At 37.9% G+C, this 27,357-nt stretch overlaps 3 protein-coding genes across 5 annotated transcripts; all 3 read right to left on the bottom strand.

Moving 5' to 3' along the window:
- Window positions 1-27: 27 nt before the first annotated feature.
- LOC130433077 (tubulin polymerization-promoting protein) lies at window positions 28-11,558 on the bottom strand. Its single transcript, XM_056762757.1, has 5 exons — window positions 11,405-11,558; window positions 6,741-6,812; window positions 6,093-6,425; window positions 3,545-3,698; window positions 28-2,813 (listed from the first exon to the last, which is right to left on the bottom strand). Exons 3-5 carry the CDS (start codon window positions 6,419-6,421, stop codon window positions 2,604-2,606), a joined length of 693 nt encoding a protein of 230 aa, XP_056618735.1. The 5' UTR covers window positions 6,422-6,425; window positions 6,741-6,812; window positions 11,405-11,558; the 3' UTR covers window positions 28-2,603.
- A 1,072-nt stretch (window positions 11,559-12,630) lies between these two features.
- On the bottom strand, window positions 12,631-19,488 carry zdhhc11 (zinc finger DHHC-type containing 11). Its single transcript, XM_056762754.1, has 11 exons — window positions 19,251-19,488; window positions 17,067-17,288; window positions 16,794-16,972; window positions 16,609-16,710; window positions 16,408-16,532; window positions 15,971-16,126; window positions 15,789-15,901; window positions 15,044-15,102; window positions 14,889-14,958; window positions 13,307-13,373; window positions 12,631-13,220 (listed from the first exon to the last, which is right to left on the bottom strand). The coding sequence occupies exons 1-11, from the start codon at window positions 19,257-19,259 to the stop codon at window positions 12,997-12,999; spliced, it is 1,326 nt and encodes a 441-aa protein (XP_056618732.1). The 5' UTR covers window positions 19,260-19,488; the 3' UTR covers window positions 12,631-12,996.
- Window positions 19,489-20,782: 1,294 nt separating this feature from the next.
- Window positions 20,783-27,350, bottom strand: brd9 (bromodomain containing 9). 3 transcript variants are annotated; one of them, XM_056762777.1, is made up of 17 exons: window positions 27,185-27,350; window positions 25,747-25,961; window positions 25,565-25,654; window positions 25,382-25,490; window positions 25,215-25,272; window positions 24,977-25,121; window positions 24,760-24,870; window positions 23,636-23,754; window positions 23,426-23,558; window positions 23,256-23,328; window positions 23,036-23,131; window positions 22,598-22,730; window positions 22,350-22,461; window positions 22,210-22,257; window positions 21,420-21,516; window positions 21,149-21,319; window positions 20,783-21,013 (listed from the first exon to the last, which is right to left on the bottom strand). In XM_056762777.1, the coding sequence occupies exons 1-17, from the start codon at window positions 27,234-27,236 to the stop codon at window positions 20,910-20,912; spliced, it is 1,866 nt and encodes a 621-aa protein (XP_056618755.1). In that variant the 5' UTR covers window positions 27,237-27,350; the 3' UTR covers window positions 20,783-20,909. The 3 variants fall into 3 exon arrangements, with proteins under 3 accessions (XP_056618755.1, XP_056618754.1, XP_056618753.1); XM_056762776.1 differs by having other exon boundaries at window positions 23,636-23,757; XM_056762775.1 differs by having other exon boundaries at window positions 23,636-23,817.
- Window positions 27,351-27,357: the final 7 nt, after the last annotated feature.

A 27,357-nucleotide genomic window follows, 5' to 3' on the forward strand; every position in this document is an offset into this window, starting at 1 on the left:
TATGCATGTAAATAAATGAGAACCAGGCAGTTTGTTTTCCATTTAATACAATGCTACAAAACACTGACATAATAAAATTGGTTTTACCATCATCACCACACTGTATGACATGCATATCAGAACACTGTAAAACATTACAAAACGTTATTTAAAAAACAACAGTATTGTTCTTTGAAACACAAGGTTAACAACTGTTTTTGGCATTAGGCACAAAAAACACTCAAATCATTTGTTAAATAGCACAACAAATAGACTTTATGGTTTATTCTCATAAATATGCATAAAATATTTGACATGAATGATCGGAACCATATGCCACTTTTCATCTCTGAAAATAGATGTTCTGTAAAAGAATATGTCTGTACACTTTTGACTCGACCGATGCTTTCAGGAGTTTAAACATGACATTGTCTAGAATAAATATAAAATTTGTGCTTTTCTGTGAAATGTTTCAGGGGCGGAATATTGCTTGTGTTGAACTTGGCTTTGGGATTTGTATCGAATCAGTCTAAATGGTTCAAAAATCGGTCTAAAAGAGTCATTCGTGACTGAAATTGATTTTTATTACATTTAAAAGTAGTCCCTCGTGTAAATTCCCTCGTGTTGGAAGTTGTTCTGCATGTTGAAATGGCAGTGTGTGTTTCTACAGAAAAGGGAATGTATTCATGACGTTTGGCTATAGAGAACATCTCCTGTAAACATTGTTCTGTAGGCAGATACGTTTCACATACTACACAAAGAGTGCCTCCATATGACACGTTAAATACAAGAACAGTGCTTTTCAAACCAAACCTGTACAGAAGAATACAAAAGAACATTCAAACCTTCATGTTTACACTTTGATCTATTGGCTAGAAATAGGCCAACCCTGTTGAAAAAACCAGCATGTGCCGGGTTACGTGTGTTCTGATGTTGGTTTGACCAGCTAAGGACCAGCACATGACCAGAGCAAACCAGCATCAAAACAGATGGTTTCAACAGGGAAGACATCATCTGCAGATATAAATCACATCTGATGTGATCTGTAGATTGAAATTAAACATGATAAAATGTGTGAAATGCACATTAAAGCTGAGTTTTGGGCAATAATAGAGTTGTTCATGTTTGGCCACAGGTTTTATATAGACGTGTCATAGTGTCATAGGGTCAAAGTGTTGTTATTAACTGCTGAGTATTGAGTTTGGAAAACAGCAAATGTTATTAACATCAGGCGATAAGAAAGACCCATGATACAGTTAATAATCATTCCACACAAATACAAAATACACAGGATTCATTTCAGGTTATGACATTAAAATGTTAAAATATACATCAACTTCATGAACCTACAAACTAGATCAAATAAACTCCACCACCAACTACTAGATATACAATCTTGAGCAAAGGTCTGATATTTCCCTATCAAACGGTTTAGGGTGGCTGGACTAGATCAAAAATTTAAAAGACCATTTTTAGTTTTTCTGGATTTACTAATTAAAGGTGTGTTTAAGTAAAGTTGTTTCATTCTGTGAATTACTAACAAAATATCTCCCATATTTCAAATAAAAATTTAGTTTCTATCAACATTTATTTTCAGAAAATATAAACAGGTGTCAATAACAGAAAAGATGCTGTGTATTTTTTCAGACCTCAAATACTGCAAAGAAAACATGTTCAGATTCACTTGTAAGAAACACAACATTCATATTGATTCATGCATGTAGGAAAAGTTCAAAAAATATTTTTTTATGTTATAACCTGGATTTTATCTCAGTCGTCATGTGTCTTGTTGTCAGTCTTTCACATTGCTGTCTGATGACTTTTTTGTCACTCCTGAGGTTTGATTCTCTTGAAATTCAACAGACACTGGACTGAAATGGCCCCGATACATCTAGACAATTTGGAATGGTCTCCGAATTTTTGTTTAGTTTAAAATCAAGGTGATCTATGGGTTTAGCTCAATGCTTAATTGATGTCAAAAGCAGTTATTCATGTCTATATTATCCCATAAACTGAATGAATTAGGAGTAAATGTATTCAGTGTGTCATACAAATAAACACATTTTTATATTTTATAACTTAACTTTGAAATTGCTGCATTCTCACTGCAGCCAAAGGGGGCGCTAAAGCACACGCTTGCTAAAACATTTGCGGTCCAAATTTTCCTTCATCAAGTCGTGATGGAGCAACAGTCTGAGGTTAAAGTTAAAAGTTAAAATGTCAACATGACATGTGTAGATAACACCTTTAAATAGTAATATTTAACACGAGAGTGCATGCAGGTATGTTCAACACAGGCATCGCAACAGCCAAGCACTCACGTCACTTTGTTTCTGACCTCATTCTGCTGAAAGACAAATCACAAACCATCCGCTCCTGTGTGCGTTTCATTTGAAAAACACCAGCGATCACACAAACACAATCCTTCACTAGTTTCGTTCTGTTGGCATCATCGTGTGCAGTTTGTTAGGAATGTACCAGCTGGTGACGTCTCGGTTCGGATGTAAACAACATTCCAGTTAAAACACACAGACATATTTAGGACGAGGAACACGAAATGGATCAAATTCACAGACGCTGAAATCCTTTTGTGCTTCCCAGAGTCGGGGTTTGTCTGGTGAAACTCACATGGGCTTTTGACCGGGTTTCCCTTGAACTTTCTTCTCGTACGAGCCGGCGTGCTTGTATCCGGAGACATAACCGGACGTGTCCGGCATCTCCACCCGGCCGGCCTTACCCTTCCCGCGGCCTGTCTCGTCGAAGCGCTCCTTGTGAGAGCCGGTGAACTTGGTGGTGTCTGTCAGGCGGGACACGGTGGGAGACGCCACGGCTCTCTACCGGGAAAAAAAACACAGAGACTGTTCAAACTCACTGTCTTCCCTGTTGAAAAAACTGCATATGCTAGGTTAGCTATGTTTAGATGCTGGTTTGACCAGCCTGAACCAGCACATGAACAGCCTGAACCAGCACATGACCAGCTAAGGACCAGCTGAAACCAGCACATGACCGGCTTAAACCGGCACAACCAGCATCAAAACATACCAAACCAGCATATGCTGTGTAAGGTATGTTTTAATTCTGGTTTGACCAGCTTAAACCAGCTATGGACCAGCACATGACCAGCTTAAACCAGCACATGACCGGTTTAAACCACCACATGACTGGCATAACAGGCATCATAACATACCAAACCAGCATATGCTGTGTAAGGTATGTTTTGATTCTGGTTTGACGTTCTTAAACCAGCTATGGACCAGCTTCAACCAGCACACGACCAGTTTAAACCAGAACAAACCAGCATAATAACATACCATACCAACATATGCTGTGTTTTTAAAAAGGTTTGTTTTGTTCTTTTGCTGAATATTTTTATGTGTTTCAGAACTATAACACGAGGTCTGAACGAATCCATTTGTGATTTGTGAAGTTTTCCTCAGTGTAACCGAGAGCAAACATTTCAAATAATGGATTTGCACAAAGCAGATTTCTGGCCATATTTCACATAATAAATAAGCGTGTAGATTTCAGACATGTGTGTGAATGTGTTTGTGAAACAGGAGGTTACCGTGACTCCAGATATAACAGGCGATTTCCCTTCGATCAGTTTGTGAACCTCGCGTGCGGCGTCCTCGCTGCTTTTCTCTTTAAAGCGTTTGCTGGCCAGTTCTCCCAGCGCGTCTTTAAACTGACTGTATGTGATGGTGCGGCTGGATTTATTCCTACAAAACCGTTCAATCAACAAAACTGTGACATCACAGAGCACATCAAGAACATTCAAAACAAACACTTGGGTCTGAGAGCAACACACTGAAACACAGAAGTGATCCTTAATACAATCATTCACACAAATATCATGATCTTGTTTTCTGAAGCCACACAAAGCTTTTATTTAGTTTTAGTTTTGTTGTCACCAGCTCATGAAAACCTCCAGATAATATCTCTTTAACATCTTATTTATTTCTCTAGATATTTCAGCTCAGAAATGGCGCAGAAATCTCATTTATGTCTTATTTTATAGATCTCAGAAAAGATCTCTGAGCTCATGTGTGACAAGACTGCGATTGGTCAAGTATGTATTTACACTTTTATTTTGACAAAATGATCACCGTTAGTTTTCACCGAAGAAGGAAATAGCAAGTGTTTATTTGCGGGTGTTGCTTTAAGTTTCCATGGTTACTGTTAAGATGCAGGACCTCTTAAAGTGGTAGTGTAGTGTGCGCTCTTAAAGTGCAGTATGCATTCCGTCAGAATGAGTTTCCAAGGAGAACAGGCCACAATCTAAACACAGCCATGGGCGATAACACAAACATCTCAACGCTGAGAGACTTAAAGTGTTTTACACCAGAACATCCGTCGAACACACTTTAAAGAGACAGTTCACACAACAATAACCCTCCTTCAGTGAAACACAACAGAAGATATTCTGAGAAATGTCTCAGTAATTTTGTGTTCATAAAATGGAAGTCAATGGGGTTCAGTGTTGTTTCCTTATCAACATTCTTCCAAATATCTTCACTTTTATGTGAACCATTAGGGACAAATGTTTGAAAATTTATATTTGGTTTTATTTGTCTCAGTTGTGTGTTAATGAGATTTTTCTGAGGTTTATATTTGCAGATGTTTGTGTTGTTTTTGCCAACACATTCACGTCTGTTTAATCCCACAGCAGATCTTTTCATTTCCACTTTAAGAAAAGTGCATAGTAACAAAAACACAAACAATTCTTACCGTGGTGATAAAGCACCTAAACAAACCCCTATAAAGCCTGTGGTCTCCCCCGGCAACCAGCCGTCATAGCAACAAGCCTCATAAACACGCCTCTTTAGTTTCCTAATGAATCTGGTGAGCGGTTTTGTTTGGGTAACCCTTCACACACACTCTCTCTCTCTCTCTCTCTCTCTCTCTCTCTCTCTCTATCTATCACTCTCTCTCTCTCTCTCTCTCAATCTCTCTCTCCCTCTCTCCCTCTCTCTCTCTCTCTCTCTCTCTCTCTATCTCTCTCTCTCTTTGTCTTTCTCTCTCTCTCTCTCTCTCTCTCTCTCTCTCTCTCTTTGTCTTTCTCTCTCTCTCTCTCTCTCTCTCTCTCTATCTCTTTGTCTTTCTCTCTCTCTCTCTCTCTCTCTCTCTCTCTCTCTCCCTCTCTCTCTCTCTCTCTCTCTCTCTCTCCCTCTCTCTCTCTGTCTTTCTCTCTCTCTCTCTCTCTCTCTCTCTATCTCCTCTCTCTCTCTCTCTCTCTCTCCCTCCCTCTCTCTCTGTCTCCCTCCCTCCCTCCCTCCCTCCCTGTCTCCCTCCCTCCCTCCCTCCCTCCCTCCCTCACTCTCTCTCTCTCTCTCTCTCTCTCTCTCTCTCACTCTCTCTCTCTCTCTTGTCTTTCTCTCTCTCTCTCTCTTTGTCTTTCTCTCTCTCTCTCTCTCTCTCTCTCTCTCGTTCGATAATAACAGAGTGTAAATCAATATATTTACAAACATTATTAAAATGATGGCAACTTGCCCCTCTCCCCTCACCTATCAAAAATAAATTTACAATTTTATTGAAGACAAATGCCTTTATGATTAAGGAGTGTTTTCAGCGAGAGGTGGATTAGGGTTAGGTCTCCAGTTGCAAAGCTGTGACCCTATGCCATTCCGGCTTGAAGAAAACAACAAAATCCCTCCACACACACACACATACACAACCACTGAGACATTTCTCAAATTATCTTCTTTTGTGTGTCACAGATTTACAGTCATATGAGAGAGAATAAATGATGACAGAATTGGGATTTTAGGCTGAAATGTTCTATATTAAGGTCACATTAATAAAAGCCGGCCCGTGTTCACACAGCGATGACTCTATCTGGCCTGAAGTCATCATTGGGTTATTCAGAATGATTGCATGACCGAGGGCTGTGGGGGATGTGCTGACAAAACACAACTCAACAAAAACAAATGTTTCTCCTACAGTGAATAATAAAACATTAGCCTTCAATCATAATCATTCTGTTTTACACAAAAGACAGAAATCAGGTGGCGCGATTGCCTTTGCGATTTGTCTTCCGCGCAAGTAAGAAAAATTCAACTAGAGCTAGAAAATCAACACAGCTTCATGATGAGATGATGGAGATGTTGACGTACTTGACTTTGGAGAAGACGATGTCCACGTCTGTCAGGGTGATGCTCTTTCCATCGATGACGCCGCAGTCTTTACACAGTTTGGACCAGTTTTTGCCGTTCATCTCCTTGCCGGCGGCTCGCGTGTCTCCGTGAATGGCGAAGCGGCGGAACGACTCCTCCAGCGCCGTGATCTCCACCGGGGTTTTGGATCCGGCGCCTCCGTCACTCGTGCCGTTGGAGGTGGTGGAGAGACGCTTGGCCGCGTGTTCTCTAGTCTGCTCGCTGTGCGACCTCATGGGTGAACTGTTGGGTACCGGATGTTTGGCCGTCTGAACCTTAAACTCCTCCATGATGCTGATGAGGACATGAATCTTAAAGATTAATGTCACTTTATATATGAAATATGATTATTATATTATGATATTATCAGAGTGTGAATAATGTGCATAAAAACTACATTTGATTTTGGGTACAAGTTTATTTAAATGACATTATTTTATTCAATTAAATTATTTGATTTGTGGGGATTCATTTATTCAATTCTCTTGTTTGAGCTTTTCACAGTATTCACTCTTTGTCTGCATCACTGGTCACTCAGTGAAGTGCATCATGGGATATCTTGGTGTGAAGTGTGTATGACAGTGATATGTTCAGCATCTCTCTTCTCACCTTGTTCTGCAGTTCTCTGAGGGTCTGTCGGTGTCAGTCGAGGTCACGTTCTCTCTCGGTTTCTGTATGCAGCTGAAAGCACAATATTAATCTTTAATGATTAACTGTGCGATTAAAGTTCAATAACAGCATCTATAGTTTCATTTTTACATGTCAAATCAAAATCATCTACATTTACTTTTTATTAGATTAATTATTCTGAATAAATCATAACTGCACATTATCAACATTTTAACTCTTAAATAAATACTTCACAACTCATTATTTTACACTGCAAAAAAATCAATATACAATAACAAGACAAGAAAAGTGACCATAAGATATTTATATATAGATTTAAGAATGTTTAGATATTTGTACTTCAAAACAAGACGAAGACACTTTTCTGCAGTGTGTATTCAGGCCTTTAGTGACGCAGGAATATAAATCATATCATATATCATAAAACATAGTTCTCTAAACTTCCCTGTTCGTATAAAACTCTCCTAATACTTTATTACAAACCGCAAAACGATCAAATAAACATTTTGTAATGTTTTGACATTTTGTTTATCATCAAACAGATTCTAGAAAAATTGCGATGCTTCACATAACAAAAGAACAATCCTTAAAACAGTTTGCATTTTTCTAAGTAGTGTTATTTTATCATGTATCATTTCAATTGTAACACATACCTGGTCCCTAGCAACAAGGGATGCACCGAAACTTACATTTTGGCAAATAACGATAACCAATATTTCTTTGACAATGGAACCCAATAACTGATATACAGAATCTTAATATTAATATAAAATTCCATAAGACTGAAACAAAAGGCAAAACAGGAACAAATGCTCTTATTTGAAAACACATTACAGAAAACAAAGTAACCATTAGTTCTCCACCTTAAAATCATGTACCAAGCCTACTTTACACTAGTTAACCTTCAAACTTTTCTGGTATATTTTTTGTTGAATAAACAAATGATGTTCTGTCAGAGCGACCCAGAAAAATGTTCTTAAAAGCCACAAATCTACCAGGTCTCCATACAGAAAGCATTCAGACAGCAGTCTGATTCAAACTATTTGCTTTTCTTCCCATAATTTACACATCCATAAATATCTACACACTGTATCTACATCTACAATGTTTTGCTCACAGCAGTAAGTGAATGATCACGACAGAAAGACAGCACTGTACTGGACTTTAACTGTGAGCAGCGTACAGCTGAAGTGGTTTAAGCCGAGGAAATCATTTACCAGCTATTTTATGGTAATGCTTCAGAGGCTCAGAAGAAATCGTCGAGGAAAGTATTCACTTTGTCAAGTTAATTACTGGGAATTTCGTTACTAGGTATAGAGAGTTTATACAAAAGAATAAAGCTTACGTCATTGTGAAGGATAAGACCCATCCCTTATCCTATATGCCTTTGAGGTAGTGCCATCTGATTGGCTGTATGGTGTTCCCCATTGATGTATGAAAAACAAGTCCAAATAATCTTTCATTCTCCAAGCATTTACTTTTAAAAATTCTTCTTTTTAACGTTAAATGTTGTTCAGCTGGTTTAATATCTAAAAATGTATCGGTAACACTTTCCTTGAAGCATGTATGCATAATGCATTATAAAGAGTTATTAAAGGGTGAAATGCATTATAATTCTTCATGATGTGTGTTGTATTGCATTATATGTAGTTGTAAAGAATTATAACCAATTTAAAATGTGTAGCGTGAGAAGGAATTTCTAAGTGTATTAATGCATATTTAATATATAATAACAATTATTTATAAGTCAATACAATGCTTTAAAACTACTTTTATAATGCATTATACATACATGCTTCAAGGAAAGTGTTACCAATTTATCTTTTATATTATTGTTTATATATGCCAACTGTGAGTGTTAAATGCCTGTGTGAGTATGTTGCACACTTACTTTCCCTACGGGGATAAATCTAATAAACTGAACTGATTTATCTTCCTCATTTTACTATGAGGCCAATACTGTTGGTAAGTTACTCTGAAAAAAGTAATGAATTACTAGTTACTAATGACATATTCAATAGTGTTATTAGATTACTGTACAAATGACTCTCTCCAAAAAGTATTTCATTACTTATTACTAATGACTTTCTATATCCTACATCAATCTTGATTAGAATTGATTTAAGGATAGACATGAAACGTCTCTTTTTTTTCAATCAAATAAATGATAAATAATTACAGAATCACACACGAGATCTCTTTAGTATCTCAATTGTTTCTCCCAGACAGCAATGCCATGACATGGAGAGCAATCTGGGTCTCAGATATTTCTCCAGACCCCGACATCTCACATACGCACCCTGTTCATCCGCCCACAAAACTCCACCCAAAACACTGGTTGCTCACTTCACGCGTCCATCAAACAGACTCTTCCTGTCTAAAGTGGGCAGTCCGGTCCGGAATCAAACCTCCGTCACTCAAAGTCTATCTTTCAAAACATCACGAATGCATTGATCTGTTTATCAACATCAAACTACAGCGCTGTAGTGTAAAAATATCAAATAACGCTAACACAAATCATCTAAACGCATGTGTGGATGCTCACCTCCCTGATCCTCCCATGATGCACTTGTCATGTGGTGTTCTTCTGTCAGCTGTGTTATTGGAGACATCATTGTCAAGCACTAAACCGATGGGATGGGATGGGGGTGTCTTCAGTGTTGAGTCACATGACATCAACTCTTTCTTTGCATGCGCTGAATGTGTCACAACACAAGTGACTCCTCGAGTACAGTCAATGTACAAGAGGACCCTTAACATCCACTTGAAGACGCTGTTATTCATGAGCGCTGTGTGTTACATCTCTTGAGCGGAGAAACAAACCTTCATTAATCCCCGTCAATAAAAGCATTCAGCGCTTCAGAGCGACACTGAGCCTCTATTGTGTCCGTCCGACACACACGCCGAGACATCTCCACCAAACACCGCTGTTAACTGCTCTTTCAATAACACTTCAACTACACTCACATTTACTTTTACTCCACTGTCCACTGTTTTACACACAGAGGAAAACTGTACTGAGGTTTTACTTTATTATCTTAGTATGTGAAGTTTTGGTGAGTGCTCTTAAAAGCGAGAGACACACACACCGACCACACTCTGTAGTGAAAGTGAGAATATCTGTGTTCTCGTTCAATGAGGGTTTATGACACCATCTGTCTCTCAGAAAGAACACAGCAGACATGTGCAGCTCTATAATGCTGGAGGACAATCTAACGTCATCTCACTTCAGAAACGGAAAGAGAGCGAGATATATATACATAGAGAGAGAGAGAGAGAGATTCTGAGTGAAGAGAATCTGTGATTGGTGGAACACGTGCTCGTATGCATTCACCTTCAGGTCATTCATTGTGCAGCTCAGATAAAAACTGGAGTATAAAATATAAGATGAAAAAGTTGGTGCTATCTGATGCAGCGGGAACAGAAAGAGAAAATGAGGTAACAAGAAAACAGGAAGAGAAACACTAAGCAAGAGTAAATGCGGCACATGTGGCGATGATGATGACATGATGTCTAGAACAGACAACGATTCCTAACATTCCCTCACGTCACCCTGAGATGCTCCATAGTTTCACATACACTATAGATCGTTACCATAGATACTGGATGTTGGGATAAAGGCTCCGGCATCCCCCGTGCAGGACAAACGCTATTGAGAATGGATGTATGGAGGGATGTTGTGATAAATACAAGTCATCAGAGTTCAGAGATTTTCATGATGCAACACAGAAGTGAGTAATCTGGGTCAAACGCAACAAACGGCCGCCTTCTGTTGCCAAGCGGAACTAATCTGCACACATATGGTCAAAACAACTGTGATAAAACCACAAAATTCTCCAACATTAGCATTTATACTCTCATACACTCGTGAATTACACACGTGATCTAATATGAAATAAACGAACTGGGCACTTTATTCCACACAAAACTTAAAATAAAAATCTAGGTCTGTGTGATATACTGAAATGTACATTAAGTTGTAAATTGGTTATGTATGAATCTTACGTTAATTGGTTAAACTTGTAAGGTTTTGTTTATTTATCTATTGTTTGAGGTTTGTTTGTTTGACACCAGACATGCGCAGCTTCACAATGACAAAAATAAGGCTTTCTATTAGAAGTATGTATACGTACAGACTATATTAACAGTATACAAGCAGCCCATAATGATAACTGCGTATATTTATCATATATTCCTGTATTTTTATGACATTTTGCACTTGTAAATGTTTATGATTCACTTGTCCGTACATGATTAAACGATGTTCTTCGGATGTTTATGTAATAGTTAAAACACAGTATGAGGATCACACAGGTCGTTATATAAAGGATGGGAACACCGATCCACGTGATCATTGTTATTGTGCATCTCTTGCAATGAGCTGCAACCCCGCAATCTTGCACGCGACACTAACATCAACACCACCGCGCAATTACGCAACGCGCCACTCAAACTGAAACTAAACGAAGCGACTTCCGCGACGACGCTGGAAATCACAATAAAGCACAAAATCTGCGCGGTTTGTTTGCGATATTTAAATGATAAACACATACAGACCCCCGCGAGCCGCTGTGCGACGCGTCAAACGCGCGTCGTGTTGAAATGACGCCAGGAGAAACGCGCGGTTGTGGAGCTCATCTTACCTGAATCTTGTTCCTCTGTCGCGATTAACGTCTAAAACATGTCTGCAAAGGAGACCCACGAGGAAAATGACGCGACGCTCGCTGCGATCCGCGCTTGAATGTGCGCTCCGCTGCTCGCACGCGCTCCAGGACGATGAGATGCGCGCGCGCCCGTGATGTCATTTCTTACTGTACCAGAATGACTGAATGTGTCAAATATAAAAAAGGCAAATATAAATAATGTATTTAATGTAAAATAAATGCAAACTAAACAACAAACTAAAGCTAATTTATAAAGAGAGATTTTGCTAAAAGTTTTGAGTACGAAGATTTCTTACATTTCTTTAAAAAAATGTACACTGAAGAACAATTTAAATCTGTTCTACAAACAAACTGTTTGTGTGCAATTTTTGTATACAGTTTTTTATAAACGTACTCCATCATCTGATAAATATAAACTTTACGTTTACATGAATTCCAATTTGACCATATTGAAGGTTATGTGCAGGTAAAAGCAAACCTTGCCGTTGTTTTACTGCTTGTAAAGTAGTACAATAGTTTCCTAACAATAAATACACATAAATGTGCTTTGGTATGCAGGAACAGATGATGTTCGGTGGTCTGGGTCATCTTTTTCCACTGGGAATATTGTGTTTCCTGTGAGACTGTGATCAAGATTAAAGCTGGAATGCTGAAACACAAACATCATCTCTGATACTCTCTCTAGAGATCAACTTTCTTCGTAATAGAATGAAAATAAAATGTAAATCAAGTAAAATACAACACTTTATAATGAAAGAAAAAGAAAAAACTGGGGCTACATTCACTCTTCAGACCATTTCGATTAATCCTGACTACAAAACAGCCAGTGAACATCATCACCATTATTGACCGTGAATAAACAAATAACTTATTTAAGACACAATGACAGTATCACTATGGGGCAAGTTGTCACAATTCAACCAACTATTAAACGGTCTACTGTGTGCTTTTCAACATTATATGAACAGTAAAGCCATTATAATGCGCAAAACAATTCAACCCGACATACAAAACAAGTGTTTGTGTGATCTGTCTTTTGTTTAGAACACTATTGCTGAGCTTGTGACAAGGAACCCGGGTCTCCCCTAAATAATAAAACATATTTAACCCACACTGTTCCAATATCCCCTGGTGATCCTTCAGTATTCAGCATCTTTAAACGTGAGGTTTTTAAGGGACAGTTCCCCCAAAAATACTAATACAAATCATCACGTGGTGTTAATGATCATAACACATATGAAAGAAACACGAGTGTTGATTTTAAAATATATAAACAACTACTACAACAAGTGACCTGCATTTCAACTTTGAGTTATTAAATAAAACTATGCGTCCCCCATATATTACAGAGTTAAATTGTTTTATCAAACAAGATTCAGTCGTGTTGCCGCTCAGCATTGAATATCTTTTCCAGATTGGATTTCCAGTTCACTACCCAGTATACACTGCAGTACACACTGCTTGCAGCATTATTTTGTGATGTATTCTTGAGTAACAATCAACAGCATTTAACTGTGCTTCTCATTACTCTCTGGACATCCATGAGGTCATATCATGCATCTTTCAGCCAATCACATGGTCTCTTTTAACCCTAAACACTGAGGGTAAACGGCCTCCGGCTGCGTGTCAGTCATGAGCTGCTGATGAACCACTGTTGTGTCCATGATGGAGCTTCCCAGCGGGTCCTGAACGACAGGAATTCCCTCAACACGCGTCGTACCGCTCTGTCCCGCGCCTTGAGGCTTCTCCACCTCGCTGAGGTTACAGCCCACAGGAAGTGACATCATAGGCTCACCTAGCAGCGGGATATAGTTGATGTACATTACACTATGAACTCAGCCACATTATTCATACAATAAAATGAATTTGGGACACATTCACCTGGAATCATTTGTGTTGGTGCCTCTGAGCTGTAGTCTGTGTGTCTTTCTCTTCTGGCTGCCTCCATCTGTCATTTTAATAAAACATTATTGTTTTTATTTTATTTTATTTTATGGATTCATAGAGCTGCTTTACTGTTTTCTACACACAGTCTACAACAGGATCCTAACATACTGTTTCCACAAAAATTATAAAAGTGTAAATGGAAAATGTACACTGACCATCCTGAATTTTTAACTGAGCCTTTTGCAATGCATTATGGGATTGCATTGTCTATGATGGATACATCACATATGAGATCTCTTTATTTTCTCAATTATTTCTCCTAGACATCAGTGAGATTGAATGGAGAGAAATGTAAACTCTTGTTTAAGTCTAATGTGAGTCTTTTGAGAAAAAGAGTCAGAAATGTTACAAATGTGTGTGTCATCAGAGTTTGAGACGAGATGTTAAAGATGTGTCAAACTGAGCTCAGATTTGACTCGTCTGCAATCACAAGTCAATATTATTGAAAATCTCAATATCAACAGAAACATTTGATATCACATTTACACAAATCCAGATGATTTGACCTCTATGATCTACATTCATTTACACCTCCAGTCTTTTCATGTGTTTACATAATTACAGTTTGTTTATTTTTTTATTTCTCACATGTTAAGAGAAACATCTGAGTCTAAGTTGATATTAAAATGAAACACAACCAGTGCCGATCCTAGACGTCTGGGGGCCCTAAGCAAACTTATTAGGGGCCCTTTAACAAATAATGTAATTAGATATAGGCCTAAACATAACTGTAAACTATAAGAAATATAAAATAACTCAATGAACACAATTAAACAAATGAAAACTGAAAGAAAAAAACGTTTAATTTATATTATATTTAGTTTTATACTTAAACTATTTTACAAATTAACTATTTACTAACAAAAATTAAGCCTGATAAATAAAGTTTTCTCAAACAAGCTTAGCATACAAAAAAACATCAATAATTCTCTAAATGTGATAGCACAAACTAAAAATGACATATTAGGGCCTATCATGGGCAAATTAAATATAGTGGACCAATACTGAATTTTTTAATCTGTACTGGAGAATTGATTCATTGCATATTTGGTAAAACTAAATAAGACTTTAAAATAGTACAAAAACACATGCCTTCTTGTTCTTTTGCTTCGCGTAGTTGCCATTTTTTACTCTGCCCAGACGGATAGCTCCGTTTTAAAGTCATGTTCATATGTAAAGACGCATATCAGCACATCATGCGCATGTCATTGCCCACTGCATGTTTTCCAAGTATGTAACAGTAATTACATAAATTAGGTATTAAAAAGGAAATTTCCAAATGATTCCTCTAAAGTTGAATCCGCTAATAGTGTCTGTTTCCAAAAGTGTTTCCAACTTGTGTAGTCTGCGTATAGTAAGGATCGGCTCTGAACACAGCAGAGAACTCTATCAAATCTCCTGAGCTATGAAAGAGCAACATATGAGACTGTTCCTAGCACTTTAAGCACTGAGGTTTGGCAAAAGAGGCTGTGTGTGTGTTTGTCTTTGTGTGTGTGTAGTGTTATGGTCTGAATACCTCTGAGTCGGCACAGATGGGTTCTTGCAATCGACTGGACGTTTGTCCTTTGTCTTCCAGTTTGAAAGTACTGGAACAGGAAGAATGTTTAGCTGATCTGATGTCAACGTGAGATCTTTTCATAAACAGTCTGACCGTGTGAAATCAAATCTCACCAGGACCCGCGGCTCAACGGAGCGTCACAGTCGACCGGTGATTTCAACGGCCCGAGACTCTGGATAAGAAATAAAGGGGTTAAAAAGGTTAATGTTTGCAGTTGCACACAAATGTGTATGAGGTCCATTAATACTTGTATGGTGTGCTGTTTAGAAACACACCTAAAGTTTTTCTAATTCCACAATGTGATTTTTTGTGCAGCTATAATTATTTATAATTCAAATGATAAAAGTTTAACTTTTGCCCTAATGAAAACAAAATTATGTCACGTGTACATTTCTACTCATATTTGTGGCTGTATGAACCGCTTTTAACATTTTTAAGGTAAAATTAGTCTTCAAAGTCAGTGCTGGTGGTCCAATGGATGACCTGAGTTCGAATCCCGGCCCCTCATCCCATCTTTTCCGGTCTCTCTTGTCTACACTGTGCTGTCTGTCCGTCAAAAAAAAATCTTCCTTCTTTTTAATCGCTTGGTCAATGTCTGAATAAACTTTAAAATTGTTTAATGGATTTAGAAGACGTGCAAACTGTGAACGATACAGATAGTTTTGTACAGCATCTTTGTAAAACATCAATGATGTCAATTGTGAACAAAATTCTGAGATAAAAAACTGATGTTATACACCATAAACATACTGTATACAATTAAATATAAACTAAACAAAGCATGATGTTGCTGTTTCACATAGAATTGAACAACTGGTCATTTTTATTTAATGTCTGATGACTTGTATGGATTATTACCTGTGTGCTGGTTCCATTAGATGCCGCTGCAGGAACTTTCTGCTCTTTTTCTTTAGGGTTTGGTGGATGACGCTTCCGCATGATGTACTCATATGTGCTTATACCCTGAGACACTGTGACAAAACACACAATATGACATCGTCTAGCAACTTAAGCTTTAGAAACATCGGACCGATACTCACGTAAGTAAATATGGAAGCACAATAAGTGACAAAGCAGTAATAGAGAAGCCAGAGCCAACATGATGCTGATGAAGGCCAACGCCATCAGACTAATAGAGCTGGTTTCCAACGGAGCGGCCGGAAGAAAAACCAGCCACGTTCCATTCCCTTTGACAGCTGGAAAAACACAAACGCATGTAATGAGGTCACATATTCATCTCGTTCTTCATGACTATGAATGTAATAATATTATGGATATCGTGTTATCGCAATAGCAAAATTGTCTCAATATTACGGTGGTCACATGACTGTATGAAACGATAGGTCTTCCGGGCCTAACAGAGAGAATGTAAAAAAATAGATGTCCATCCATCTAATACTCTGTAATAGGAAAACAACATGAGCGTTCAGGTGTGACGACCTGTAAATGAGTTCAGACACACGACACACAGCGTTACCCTGAAACTGTGGAGCGCTGCGCAGAAGCGCCGGGTTCACGTAGTGTGCGATGAAGACGAACAACACGACAAGAATAATCAGACACGTTCCCAACACAGCCGAGGAGATAGCCACGAAGAAAAACCTGATAAAAGAATGAAGATATGAACATCCAGACAGGCCATGCAACCCAAACAGCATGAAATGACACTTCTGCTCACCAGTAGTTTCTGCTTCCGACGCAGTTGTTCAGCCATTTGCAGTGATGGTCAAAGTCTGCGACGCATTTGTTGCAGGTGCTGCAGTGTTTGGCTTTGGGTCCCCTGCAGAAAAGAACGTTAATCAGACTTTTTCTAGGTTTGTTTTCATTCCCTCCGGTGTGCTTTTATCATGTTGCTGTACATACACATCCACCTCACAGAGGATACAGCGCAGATTATCAATGACATGTTTATGTTTGGTGTTGTCAAACACGGGCATGGGGCTGGAGTAATCCTTCCTGCTGCGGACGCTGACATCTGCTGGATCGGTTGTCACGGCCGCCACGTGAGTTAACAGATGGAGAAGAAAAGCGGTGCCGATAAACTACACGGAAACATGTAAAGGATCACAACGACATATGAATACGTGAAGTGAGTAAATGATCTTATCAGAAACGTTCTGTGTTTGTAAAGGATACAGTGTACGCAGCAAAGCTCCATGGCGGCGGAAGAAGAGGAATATAAATCCCGAACGTGACGATGGCCATGAAGCTGTAGATGAGCCAGGCGATGAGCTGGAACACATGGAGCGGCAGAGACCAGCCGTTCACTCTGGAGTGCAGAGGAACCCTGAGCAGATCACTTCTACTGCCTCCATTCTGAGGAACCGTTCGTCTGCGGGGACGTCCAAAACAGCTCAACTGCAAACACAAACACACGGCCATCTCGTAATTTATGTCCGTCTACTGTGCATTTTCATTTTGTATTTATAAACATAATACATATAGCCTTGGAAATAATGAAGAGAGCATTCCAAGTGTTCATTTAATCACCATTTCTAGATCTATTGTGATCATTTCACTTCAGTGTCTGTTGAATTTCAACAAAATCAAACCTCATGAGTGACATAAAGTCATCCAACAGCAATGGGAAGGACTGAATGACAAGACACATGTGATAGAGGACAGGATCTGAAATTCTTAAAAGCAACCTGTTTGTGTGTGTGTATTTCCTAAAGATGATTACATTCTGACTTGACATTTTGTGTTGTATTTAATGTCTAATTTCAATTTCCTTATCCTTTTGATTCTTTATTATATATACTTTATTACTTATAGATTATATTCATCTAGTTATTATATTCTATATTACTTTTCTTCATGCTATAGTTGGATGCTGCGTTTCTATTGTCTTCATAAGTAGAGATGAGTTTGCAGTGGTCTCATTCTCAAGGTTCATAATCACGTCACCAGACAATGTTGTGAAGCAGTAATTTTCCACTGTCTATGTTGGTATGATAACACCTGCTCAATGTGTTTCTAGTCAGACGAAGTCGGACAAAGTTAGACGGAGATAGAGTGAACACTAGAGTGTAGACAGTGTAAAAATGGGCATGTCTTCCCACATGAAAACTGTCATTAAAATCCAGGTTAGGGCATACATTTTTTTTCCTATGTAGAAATATGACTGTTGTATTAAATAAAAGTGAATCTGAAGTGTTTTCTTTGCGGTATTTGAGGTCTGAAAAAATACACAGCATCTTTTCTGTTATTTTCACGTGTTTCTCTAGTTTTCTTTACGCAAATAAATGCAAATAGAAAGTATGATCTACTATGATCTAATTTGATTATAGTATCAAATATTTTCCAGCAACACTTTTTTTTGTTTTGATAAACTCATTTATAGTTCTGTGTGTAATATAATCGTTATGGGAAGTTCTCTTCTAACGCTCAAGGTGAAGTTCACCTGTGCATAACCTGTTCAAGGTGAACAAATGATTGTGTTGCCTAGCAAACGTCATTATAACTGCAACCTGATGAAGCCTTCAGTCCGCCCTGGCTATGGTAAGCCGAGTAAGCTTTTAATCATTCTCGGGAAATGAATGTTTGATTTCATCAATTCAATTTTTACTAGTAAAAATTATAATTCTTGATATCAAGAATGGAATTTCTACTATTAACTATTGCTATTTTTAATATCAGTAATTACATATAACGCTAGTAACCAAAAAATATGGTTCTTACTAGTAAGAAATGCATTTCTGATATCTAAATGGCAGCATATTGTGATAAAAATTACAGTTATCAAGAATTACGTTTTTTACTAGTTGAAATTCCTTTCTTAAATCAAGAATACACATTTCTGCTAGTGATTGTCTGATTGTTGATATCAATAATTCTATGTAAAAAATAATAATTACTGATATCAAAAAAAGCAATTTTTACTAGTAGAAATTAGATTTTTGATATCAAAAAAGCATTTTTACTAGTAAATATGTAATAGTTGATTTCAAAAATGAACATCCTGAGAATGATTAAAAGCTAATTCGGCTTGCCATACCCGGACACTTTTTACACACAATGAGTAACTTCCACAAACAAACCAACATAATCCTGCGAATCATCTGTAATTAATCAACAAAATAAATTCTCATTCAATTGATTGAAATCAATTCACAAACATATTTATGTAGTTTATGGTCACTACTGGGGTGAAAATGTATTTAATAAAACTACACAATCAACCGACAACTTATTCATTACGTGCAGGTAATGTTCAGGTAACTTTCAGAAACATTTTATCATTACAATTAATGTAAAAAAAGAGTCCCAGCTGCTCATTCTTGAGTTAATAAGGATCATTGACAGTGAGACGTAACTTACATTAGTCATCGAAGCGCGTGCAGTGGATCAATATGAGAAGACATCTGATGTTTGTTCTGATCTCTTGGTTACAGTTTCAGCATCATCTCACACAAGATTGAATTTTAACGACTTATATCTTATTTTTAACACGTGACCGTCTCATATATCGTATTACATCCATACGTCGTTAAATATTCGTCAACATACAGAATAAAAGATATCCCGCGCATCTTTCCCTGACGTGAGGGCTCGCGCAGCAGAAAGCTGAGCTCATGAATATTAATCAGCTCCAGTTCACGTGATCTTTAAACGCCCACGTCGCTTTAGTGGCTACTGATTATGAAATATATATTAAATCTACGTTATTGTTTACTGTCTATTACATGTGAAGACTTATTTCCCTGTTGTTATATGTATGCATAATGTTTGAAATAAAGTATGTAAAAAATATATCTGTTGATACGATCAAGCTAATTTCGGACATTTTAATATAAATCAAATAACAAATAAAGATGTTCAATATTTGGCACAGAAATTGTTAAAGAATTATAGAAGTGTTGGAATTTTTTTAATATTACTAACAACTTTGTACATAATATATTTTAATGTTACAAAGTTATTAGTAACATTCATGTTTACTAAAATATTTTAATGTTACTAAATCCAGACGAAGCATTACTTAAAGTTATTTTGCGGAAGGAAAATCTGTTTATATTAACTATATATGAACAACAGTTTTTTGTTTTATTTGTTGTAAAACCATAGTACAAGTTTACTCGGTTCTAATAATACTTTGATTATACAAATGATAATCAATCTGCTTCAAAATGCTATAATCCGACATCATGGTTACTTTTCATAAGGGGTGTTTTTGCATCTTGTGTCACATTTCTGCTGTCATTAGATCTCAAACTCTGTATTAAGCACTACCATGACGAACATGCAATAAATATCAAATTGAAATGTTATTTAAGTCTCACGAATAAAGCAGAATTCAGACTTTCAAACACTACTGTGTTACTTTGCAATCTGATATGGATAAGTTTAAACAATGTGAAGCACTAATGCGAGGGAACCGAGTGGTTCTCCTTTTAACTGTAGCCTAGTTACCACTAGAAAATGCAAAGCCAAATGCAAATGAGAGATAGTCTATGAACATTTGAACTCAAGATGTGTTGAGATGTTTTAAAGGAATGAAACAAACTCAGCACATTTCTACGTTGCTGAACATGTTCCTGTCCTCAAGATACGCATTTTTAAAAGTTACAATTAAGTTAAAAAATTTCCACCGAGATCCATTTGATATAGGTGTGAATTTGAAATAATACCAGCACATCAGTTTGAGCAGCTGTTGCTTTTTTACCCCTGATGCTCTGCACTGACCTACACAATGAACAAAAATATAACTACAAAAAATTTACAATTCATAGTAATGAGAAATGATGTAATGCATAACTTCCTCTAGAACAAGAGAAGTTACAGTTTAACAGTCAGTTTGAGATAAGCTACTATGGCTTGGTGATACGTGGAAGAAAACTCAAACAAATCTATAAAACCGGCCAATTGGCATTTATTTAAAAAACAACACGTGACACATTTAATCTGTACAACAACTTAGTCCAAACAAAAACATTACAGAACAGGAGAAAATCATCTTCCGTGTTGTGTGTCCATCTGTCAGCTGTTAGCAGTAGAGCCGGGCTCTGGAGACTGCAGGAACTCATACGGGTCCTGAACCATCTCTGCTGGACCATCACCAACACCAAGATGAGGTGAACTTCCTAAACACAAAACATAAAGATAACAATTGAGAGAACAGAAACACAATTATGGTTAATATATTTGATGTACCAAAAAATAAGAAAATAGGATGGTTATTAAATGTGTGATATAATATCTTTAGAATAATGAAGTACCTAAATGATGCTGGTCGCGTTCGGAAGCGTTCGACAGGGAGGAAAGATTGGATGATGGTCTTGACCCGACCCGGTCCACCGCTGCGTCCTGGAACTCCTGCAGGAGTTTGGCCGTGTCATCAAAATGTGAATGACCGTCATCATGTTCAGGTTCCTTCTTTACACATTTACCTTCAGATGAGAAAAAGCATACGGTATAAATCTAATGTACCACAGAACACAGGTGCAGTTTTGGAACTGTAATACAGGTGCACGTCACAGAACGTCTTACCTAAAGTGTTGAGCATATCTAAAGACATGTCTGGATAACTCTTCATGGACATGAAATCTAGAACAGAGCCGCTGTCTATAGCACCTCCAACTGTTCCCTGTATAAACACATCAGTTTTCATGAGACCCGACCATCAAATGACATTTAAAAGAGCATTAATCTCTGCAATTCAATTATTTATTATAGAAAAAATAACATTTAATATAGCATAATCTATTAATGATAAACTAATGTGGTTGTTAAAGTCGACACAGGGCTGACCTTTACAATACTAGTATACTGAAAGTATAATTCGATATAATTCACTGTGAGCTGGTTAAAAATTATAATGTGTCGATTTGTTGCAATATGTGTTTTGAACAGCAGGGGCGCTGTGTTTACTGCAAACTTGGAAAACGTGGATATGCTGAAATTTCTTGAATGTAAAAACAATACAAGAATAGTTTGTTATATTGAAAAGACTTTTGTATTATTCATTTTTTATTTTATTTGGAATTTGTTTTAAAACTGCGGTTTAGTTTTGCAATTTGACATAAAATATATTTTTATTTTACAAAGAAATGTGCACCATTTGAGAAATAATAAAAGGGCAGTTGTTCATATCTGATTTGTCTCAATTCATTTTGTAAAAACAAACCGTGAATAAACCGGATCATGAGATGAGTACTGTTAATCACATCATGAGCTGAGTGAATCGTTAAGGTTTTGTTTTTTTTGTTATACTTGACATCATATACTAGAACGTCAATCAAATACATTTGACAATGTTGAATGCGGACCACAATCTCACCTGCAGGTCACATAAACTAGACTTGACATCAATGGGCATGTTCCTTTTCTGAAATAGAAGCATAACAGTATAATCAAATGATCTAATAATCAAAAAAAGAAAGAAAATAAAACCATAAAGAGCTAGATCTATTGAGATACCTGTCGGATCTGGACGGTGGCCTTTGAGTGATCACCTGCCGTCATTGTATCCAGCAAATTATCCACCAATCTCTTGGTAAAACTCCCACAACCCTTAACAAACTCCTGCAAACTACACACACATAGAGATTTTTCAGTTGGGTTTATTATGTCATCATTCTCATCCGTAGCATAGAGGCTCTTGCTCTGGTTTACAGCGTAAATAAACAGAGTAGAGTTTATTGAGAGTGAAGTTTCATAATGATGACCTGAGCGCACACTGTACACCCGTCTCGTCTCCATAAGCCGAGTACAGCATGTCCCTCTCATCCGGGAGCAGATCAGGATAAATAGAGTTATTCTGAAGGGTCTGCGTGTTGTAAGCGCTGCTCAAGAACGTCACTGAAACAAATAAAGAACACACAGATGACAAAATGACACAAATTACACTTAATACTGATAGAAAAGTATGAACATCAGTGAAAGTGCTTTTACACCTCTCTGTACTTCTAAAGAAGCCCATCTCACATTCTGAGCATGAAATAAATAAAACCAAGACTAAATTTGGTAACATTGCAATTTCTGTTAAAGAACTTAAACTACACAGACTTGCATTGCAGGATCAAAACAGACTGAATGAATGTTTTTCTGTTTTTATTATGCTTTAAATAAAAATAAATCTATTGTGGTGGTAGAACAATACATACCTCTATGTCTCCGGTCGTCTTTAAAGCCCAGGGATGTGAGTCCAGGAATGAGTTTATTAGCCAAAGAGCTCAAATCAACAGGATGAGTCTCATCCGCTGAGGAGACGAACAAGATTCGCACGATCATATTGTTGTGAATCTCCCCTTGTAAGTAACACACTCAGCAAGATTTTCACACAATCTCTTATGGATCAACACAAAGAGAAGATGAGAACACCACCTTCTGTCTCAGGATCCTGATTCACGACCGTGTAGAAGAGTGAACCATCAGTGTCCTTTTTAAGATATCCAATCTGGATGGAAAAATCAAAACAATCACGATTACGGCACAGAAATACCGCGGTCACCGTCTGCTGTGATCATCGTGATCTTCGTTCTGAGTTTTGTCACCTTAGAGTTTGGCATGAAGCGGTTGATTCGATCGCGTGCTTCATCTGCTGCGTGCTCCACCAGCGCCAGGACGTGCTCCTCCGCCGTGCTGTCCGTCAAACTGCACGCATTGCCCTCCAGCTCATACAGATCACTACACACAAGCAACACATCCGCTCGGGTCACGCAGCACCATCAAACGTTCAGGAGAGCAGAAGAAACGAGACCTACCTGATGATGGGCTCCTTCACGGGCTGCTTTTTGGATTTTTTGGGGTATTCGGTGTGGACGGGCATCATCTCTGGCACTGGTTCCTCAGGGGCGACGTCGTCGTCACCCAGAATGGCAGCCTGCTGAGAAAAATCCATGTCCTGCATGAAAGACATGCTGCGCTTCAAAGCTAACAGCCGCTCCTGTAAACAGAGTACAAAATACAACCACAAGGCACCCGTTTACTCCTCCTGCGGGAGCTCTGAACCACGCCATGAAGATGGGACACGGCAGGAATGGGATGGATGCAAGGGAGAGGAAAAAATAAGATGGTGCAAAAACCTGATCCTGACAGCTGATCGAACGCTGACCACTTTAAAACTTCAACGAGACAATAAAGAAACCTTTAAACACACCATTGCATCATTCATTACTACTAACGTTCAACATTTTAAAAATAAGAAACCATAAAATTGCGGCTGTCACAATTGTAAAATAATAATCCTCAGCGTTTCACATCCACCGTCCTTGATCTGCACTCACAGTAACATTCAAATGACATTTCTCATCATTTGAGTTGTATTAGATTTGTACTTTTTGTGTTTATGAGTTTTATTAAAGGGATTCCAGATTTCCTGCATTCACACAGCAAGATGACATCATCCTCGTATCTCAGATTTTTTCAGTTAAGGTCACTCTATAACTATACAATTTTCACATTTCTTAATGTATGTATATTTTATTCATTGACTAAATTAATTGTAATTAATCTTGGTTTTGTCAAAGCCTTTAAACAGATAATTCATCGCAATGATCTGATACACAATCAAACATCAGCCAAATTTCATAATCACGACAGCCCTCTGTAAAACGACAGAACTACTGTGACTATGTAGTGACCAAACTAGACAAACTATCAAATATTGAAGTTTCTTAAAAGTTTTCATGCTTTGTCTTGACTACAGATCTCACAACAAACCTCATGAGGTGCTTTTTATGGGGAGCATAATTCTCTGTCCGAGAATTATGACATACTAAAATCATATCTGAATGAAATGAAAACGACTGTACGAATGAACTGAATGATGAACAACAAAAGCACAAGATCTCACTGCATCAGCACCAAACTGGATTAAATATGTTACTTTGCTCATCATTTTGAAGCCTGTATGAAGGAGTTTCTTGGCAGCTTTGTAGTAGACCGTCTCCGGTCGGTTATAAACCATGGCGTTGTCACACATCAGCTTGAAATCAGCCTGGAGATAACACACACACACAGAGATTCAAATAGATGCAGATATTTATGCATGTTCATCACGATAAAAAGATATTTAGCACACTGATTCTGGATCACTGATGTACCTTGAATTCTGTGATGGTTTTGTATTCATTCGCTGCGATTTTGTCCTTCATCGTGCTGAAGTCCATGGGATGCTTGATAATCATGGAGTAGCCGGGCGCGATGGCGTCTGTTACCGGGAAGGCAAAGAATCCGTGTGGATCTTTCCTGTTGGAAACGTAGGACGGTCCTTATTCATATTCAAGACATCACATAACAGTTCACACTCATTTCACGGTTCTTGTTTTAGCAAACTTTCACCTCTGAAGAAGACGCAAGAAATGCTCTAGAAGCTGCTGCCGAGGGGTACATTCATTTTCTAGGGAAAACAAAGAGGGGAAAGAGTACGTGCTTACACATCTTTAGAGCTATTTTTTGGTTTAAATTCACTACGTCAAGTCTTCAATTTAATTTCTACACCATTGTACCCTGTTGAGTTCTGCAGGCTCGCACGGGTCGATCTGCCAGCTGCTCCGCCTCCCCCTCTGATTCTGACTCCACCTTCTCCCGCTTCCGTTTCTTCTCCTCCGGAACAACCTGACACACAAAGATCCTTCAGTAAGAGTCTGATCGGACCGCTAGATGATCACACAGAGCTTCAGTCACCTCACCTCTACAGGTTTGGGCAGTGTGAAAGGTTCCACAGGCACATTGGCGGCGTTTTCTGACTGTTCTCGCTCACGCTTCTTCTTTTTCTCTTCCTGGATGAATCAGATAAATACAGCAGTGAAATCAACTAAAACAGGCTCAGACAAACATTAGCGTCAGGGCGCACGTGAAAACGTTCACTCACCTTTCGCCTCCTCCTCTCGTCATCATCTAAATGCTTTTCTTTCTCTGCTTTTTTCTTCTTCTTCTTCTTCTTCTCCTTGTGACGCTCCCACTCGTGGTCAGAACGCTCGTCATAGTAACTGGAATCATGTCCCGAGCCGGACAGCTCCGTCACTTCACTTCCGCCCACCTTGAGCACCAGCTTCAGGGGCTTATCTAAAGGTTTGTCCTCGTAGTCTGACAAAGATAGTTTTAAATTGTAATAAAATTCCCATAGAGTTTAAATCATAAACAGCATCATAACATCATTCTATCGTCTTGTGTAGGGCTGTCACAGTTTTTAAATAATCGTCTTGTTGCGATTATTTGACATCATCGCAATTATTTCTGTTACCCGCATATGGCATATTCATATGGCATTTCTCCATCACTTGAGTTGTATTAGCTTTGCATTTTTTGAGTTGATTTGTTTGTTTCCAGACTTGCAGCATCTACACAGCAAGATCTAGTTTTAGTGCTCAAGTCAGTCTTCTCTTCTGAGATCACTCTACAGTAAATAATACATTCACATTTACATTTAAAAGACGCTTTTATCCAAAGTGACTTACAAAGAGTTTAGGGAGCAAACAGCGATACGTCATACAGGAGCAATAATACTATAGGTGCTTATACAAAGTTACTAGTTTCAACAAAAGCGAGAACAACCTGTTGATAGTAAGCAACCTGTTGTTTGTCTGTCAAGTATTTGCAGAAGCAATGGGTTTTAAGTATTTTTTTATATGTTGTGAGAGAAATAATATCAGTTATTAACAACATTTTCACATTTTTAAGGTATATTTGCTTCATTGAATAAATTCATTGTCATTAACAATTATATTGTCGTCAAAGCCTTAAATCAGACAATTAATGAATTGCCATAATTGCAATTATGTAATAGACAATTAATTGTCAGCCTATGTGTGTCCTTAATAAAAATGGCTCACATTATAGGTTAACTATGGTAAGCAAAGCTTTTAGTTTTATCTGCAATAATACCATATTAAACACAGATTTACTATAGTCTCACCACAATAACCATAGTTTACCCTCGGGTTCTTGTAATGGAACAATTGTTATACAAGATCTTATCAGTCTTCCAAAACGCACTACAATAACGTAAGAGACAGAGTTATTTCATTTTTACTTTAATAAAATCATAATTACTCTAATTTTTCTATAACAACGCCATAGACACTTTTCTAGGTGTAAGCAAAAGCAAACTCCAGTGACAGATCTGCAGTAATAAACCACATAACGTTAGACAGAGCAGATAAATGATCAAACACGTGATGTTTTAAACCAGATGTAAGAGTTTGACTATAAACACTTAAAGACACACGCAAATAAAAGAATGTGATTTAAACACACAGATGAGACGTTGATTCAGTGTTTAAATGAGCAAAGTGGTTTTTCATACGCACCTCCCTCCACTGTTCTCCATTCGGGTCTGTGCTTCTTGTGTTTCTTCCCCATCGTGAAACTTTCTTTACGTGAATAAACAGACGGTGTGTTACGCGCAGATCCGTGTGTGTTTGTTTAATTGTTTCTCTCGGTGCAGAAACCACAACATTAGCTGCTAATGTTGACTTCCGGT

Source organism: Triplophysa dalaica, chromosome 12 (genome assembly GCF_015846415.1).
Source record: "Triplophysa dalaica isolate WHDGS20190420 chromosome 12, ASM1584641v1, whole genome shotgun sequence".
Taxonomy (NCBI): Eukaryota; Metazoa; Chordata; class Actinopteri; order Cypriniformes; family Nemacheilidae; genus Triplophysa; species Triplophysa dalaica.

What these genes read in the sequence shown, in the direction of transcription:
- LOC130433077 (XM_056762757.1), bottom strand. Translation starts at nt 6,421, where the DNA reads ATGGAGGAGTTTAAGGTTCAGACGGCCAAACATCCGGTACCCAACAGT. An exon ending in ATCGTCTTCTCCAAAGTCAA is followed by an intron (nt 3,699 to 6,092) that starts GTACGTCAACAT and finishes ACGGTTTTGTAG; the next exon opens with GAATAAATCCAGCCGCACCA. An exon ending in CTGTTATATCTGGAGTCACG is followed by an intron (nt 2,814 to 3,544) that starts GTAACCTCCTGT and finishes TTTTCCCGGTAG; the next exon opens with AGAGCCGTGGCGTCTCCCAC.
- zdhhc11 (XM_056762754.1), bottom strand. An exon ending in CCATCTGTGCCGACTCAGAG is followed by an intron (nt 13,374 to 14,888) that starts GTATTCAGACCA and finishes TTAAAATGACAG; the next exon opens with ATGGAGGCAGCCAGAAGAGA. An exon ending in ACCAACACAAATGATTCCAG is followed by an intron (nt 13,221 to 13,306) that starts GTGAATGTGTCC and finishes TCCCGCTGCTAG; the next exon opens with GTGAGCCTATGATGTCACTT.
- brd9 (XM_056762775.1), bottom strand. Translation starts at nt 27,236, where the DNA reads ATGGGGAAGAAACACAAGAAGCACAGACCCGAATGGAGAACAGTGGAG. An exon ending in GCTTCATGCCAAACTCTAAG is followed by an intron (nt 23,329 to 23,425) that starts GTGACAAAACTC and finishes TTTTCCATCCAG; the next exon opens with ATTGGATATCTTAAAAAGGA. An exon ending in CTAGTTTATGTGACCTGCAG is followed by an intron (nt 21,517 to 22,209) that starts GTGAGATTGTGG and finishes GTGTTTATACAG; the next exon opens with GGAACAGTTGGAGGTGCTAT.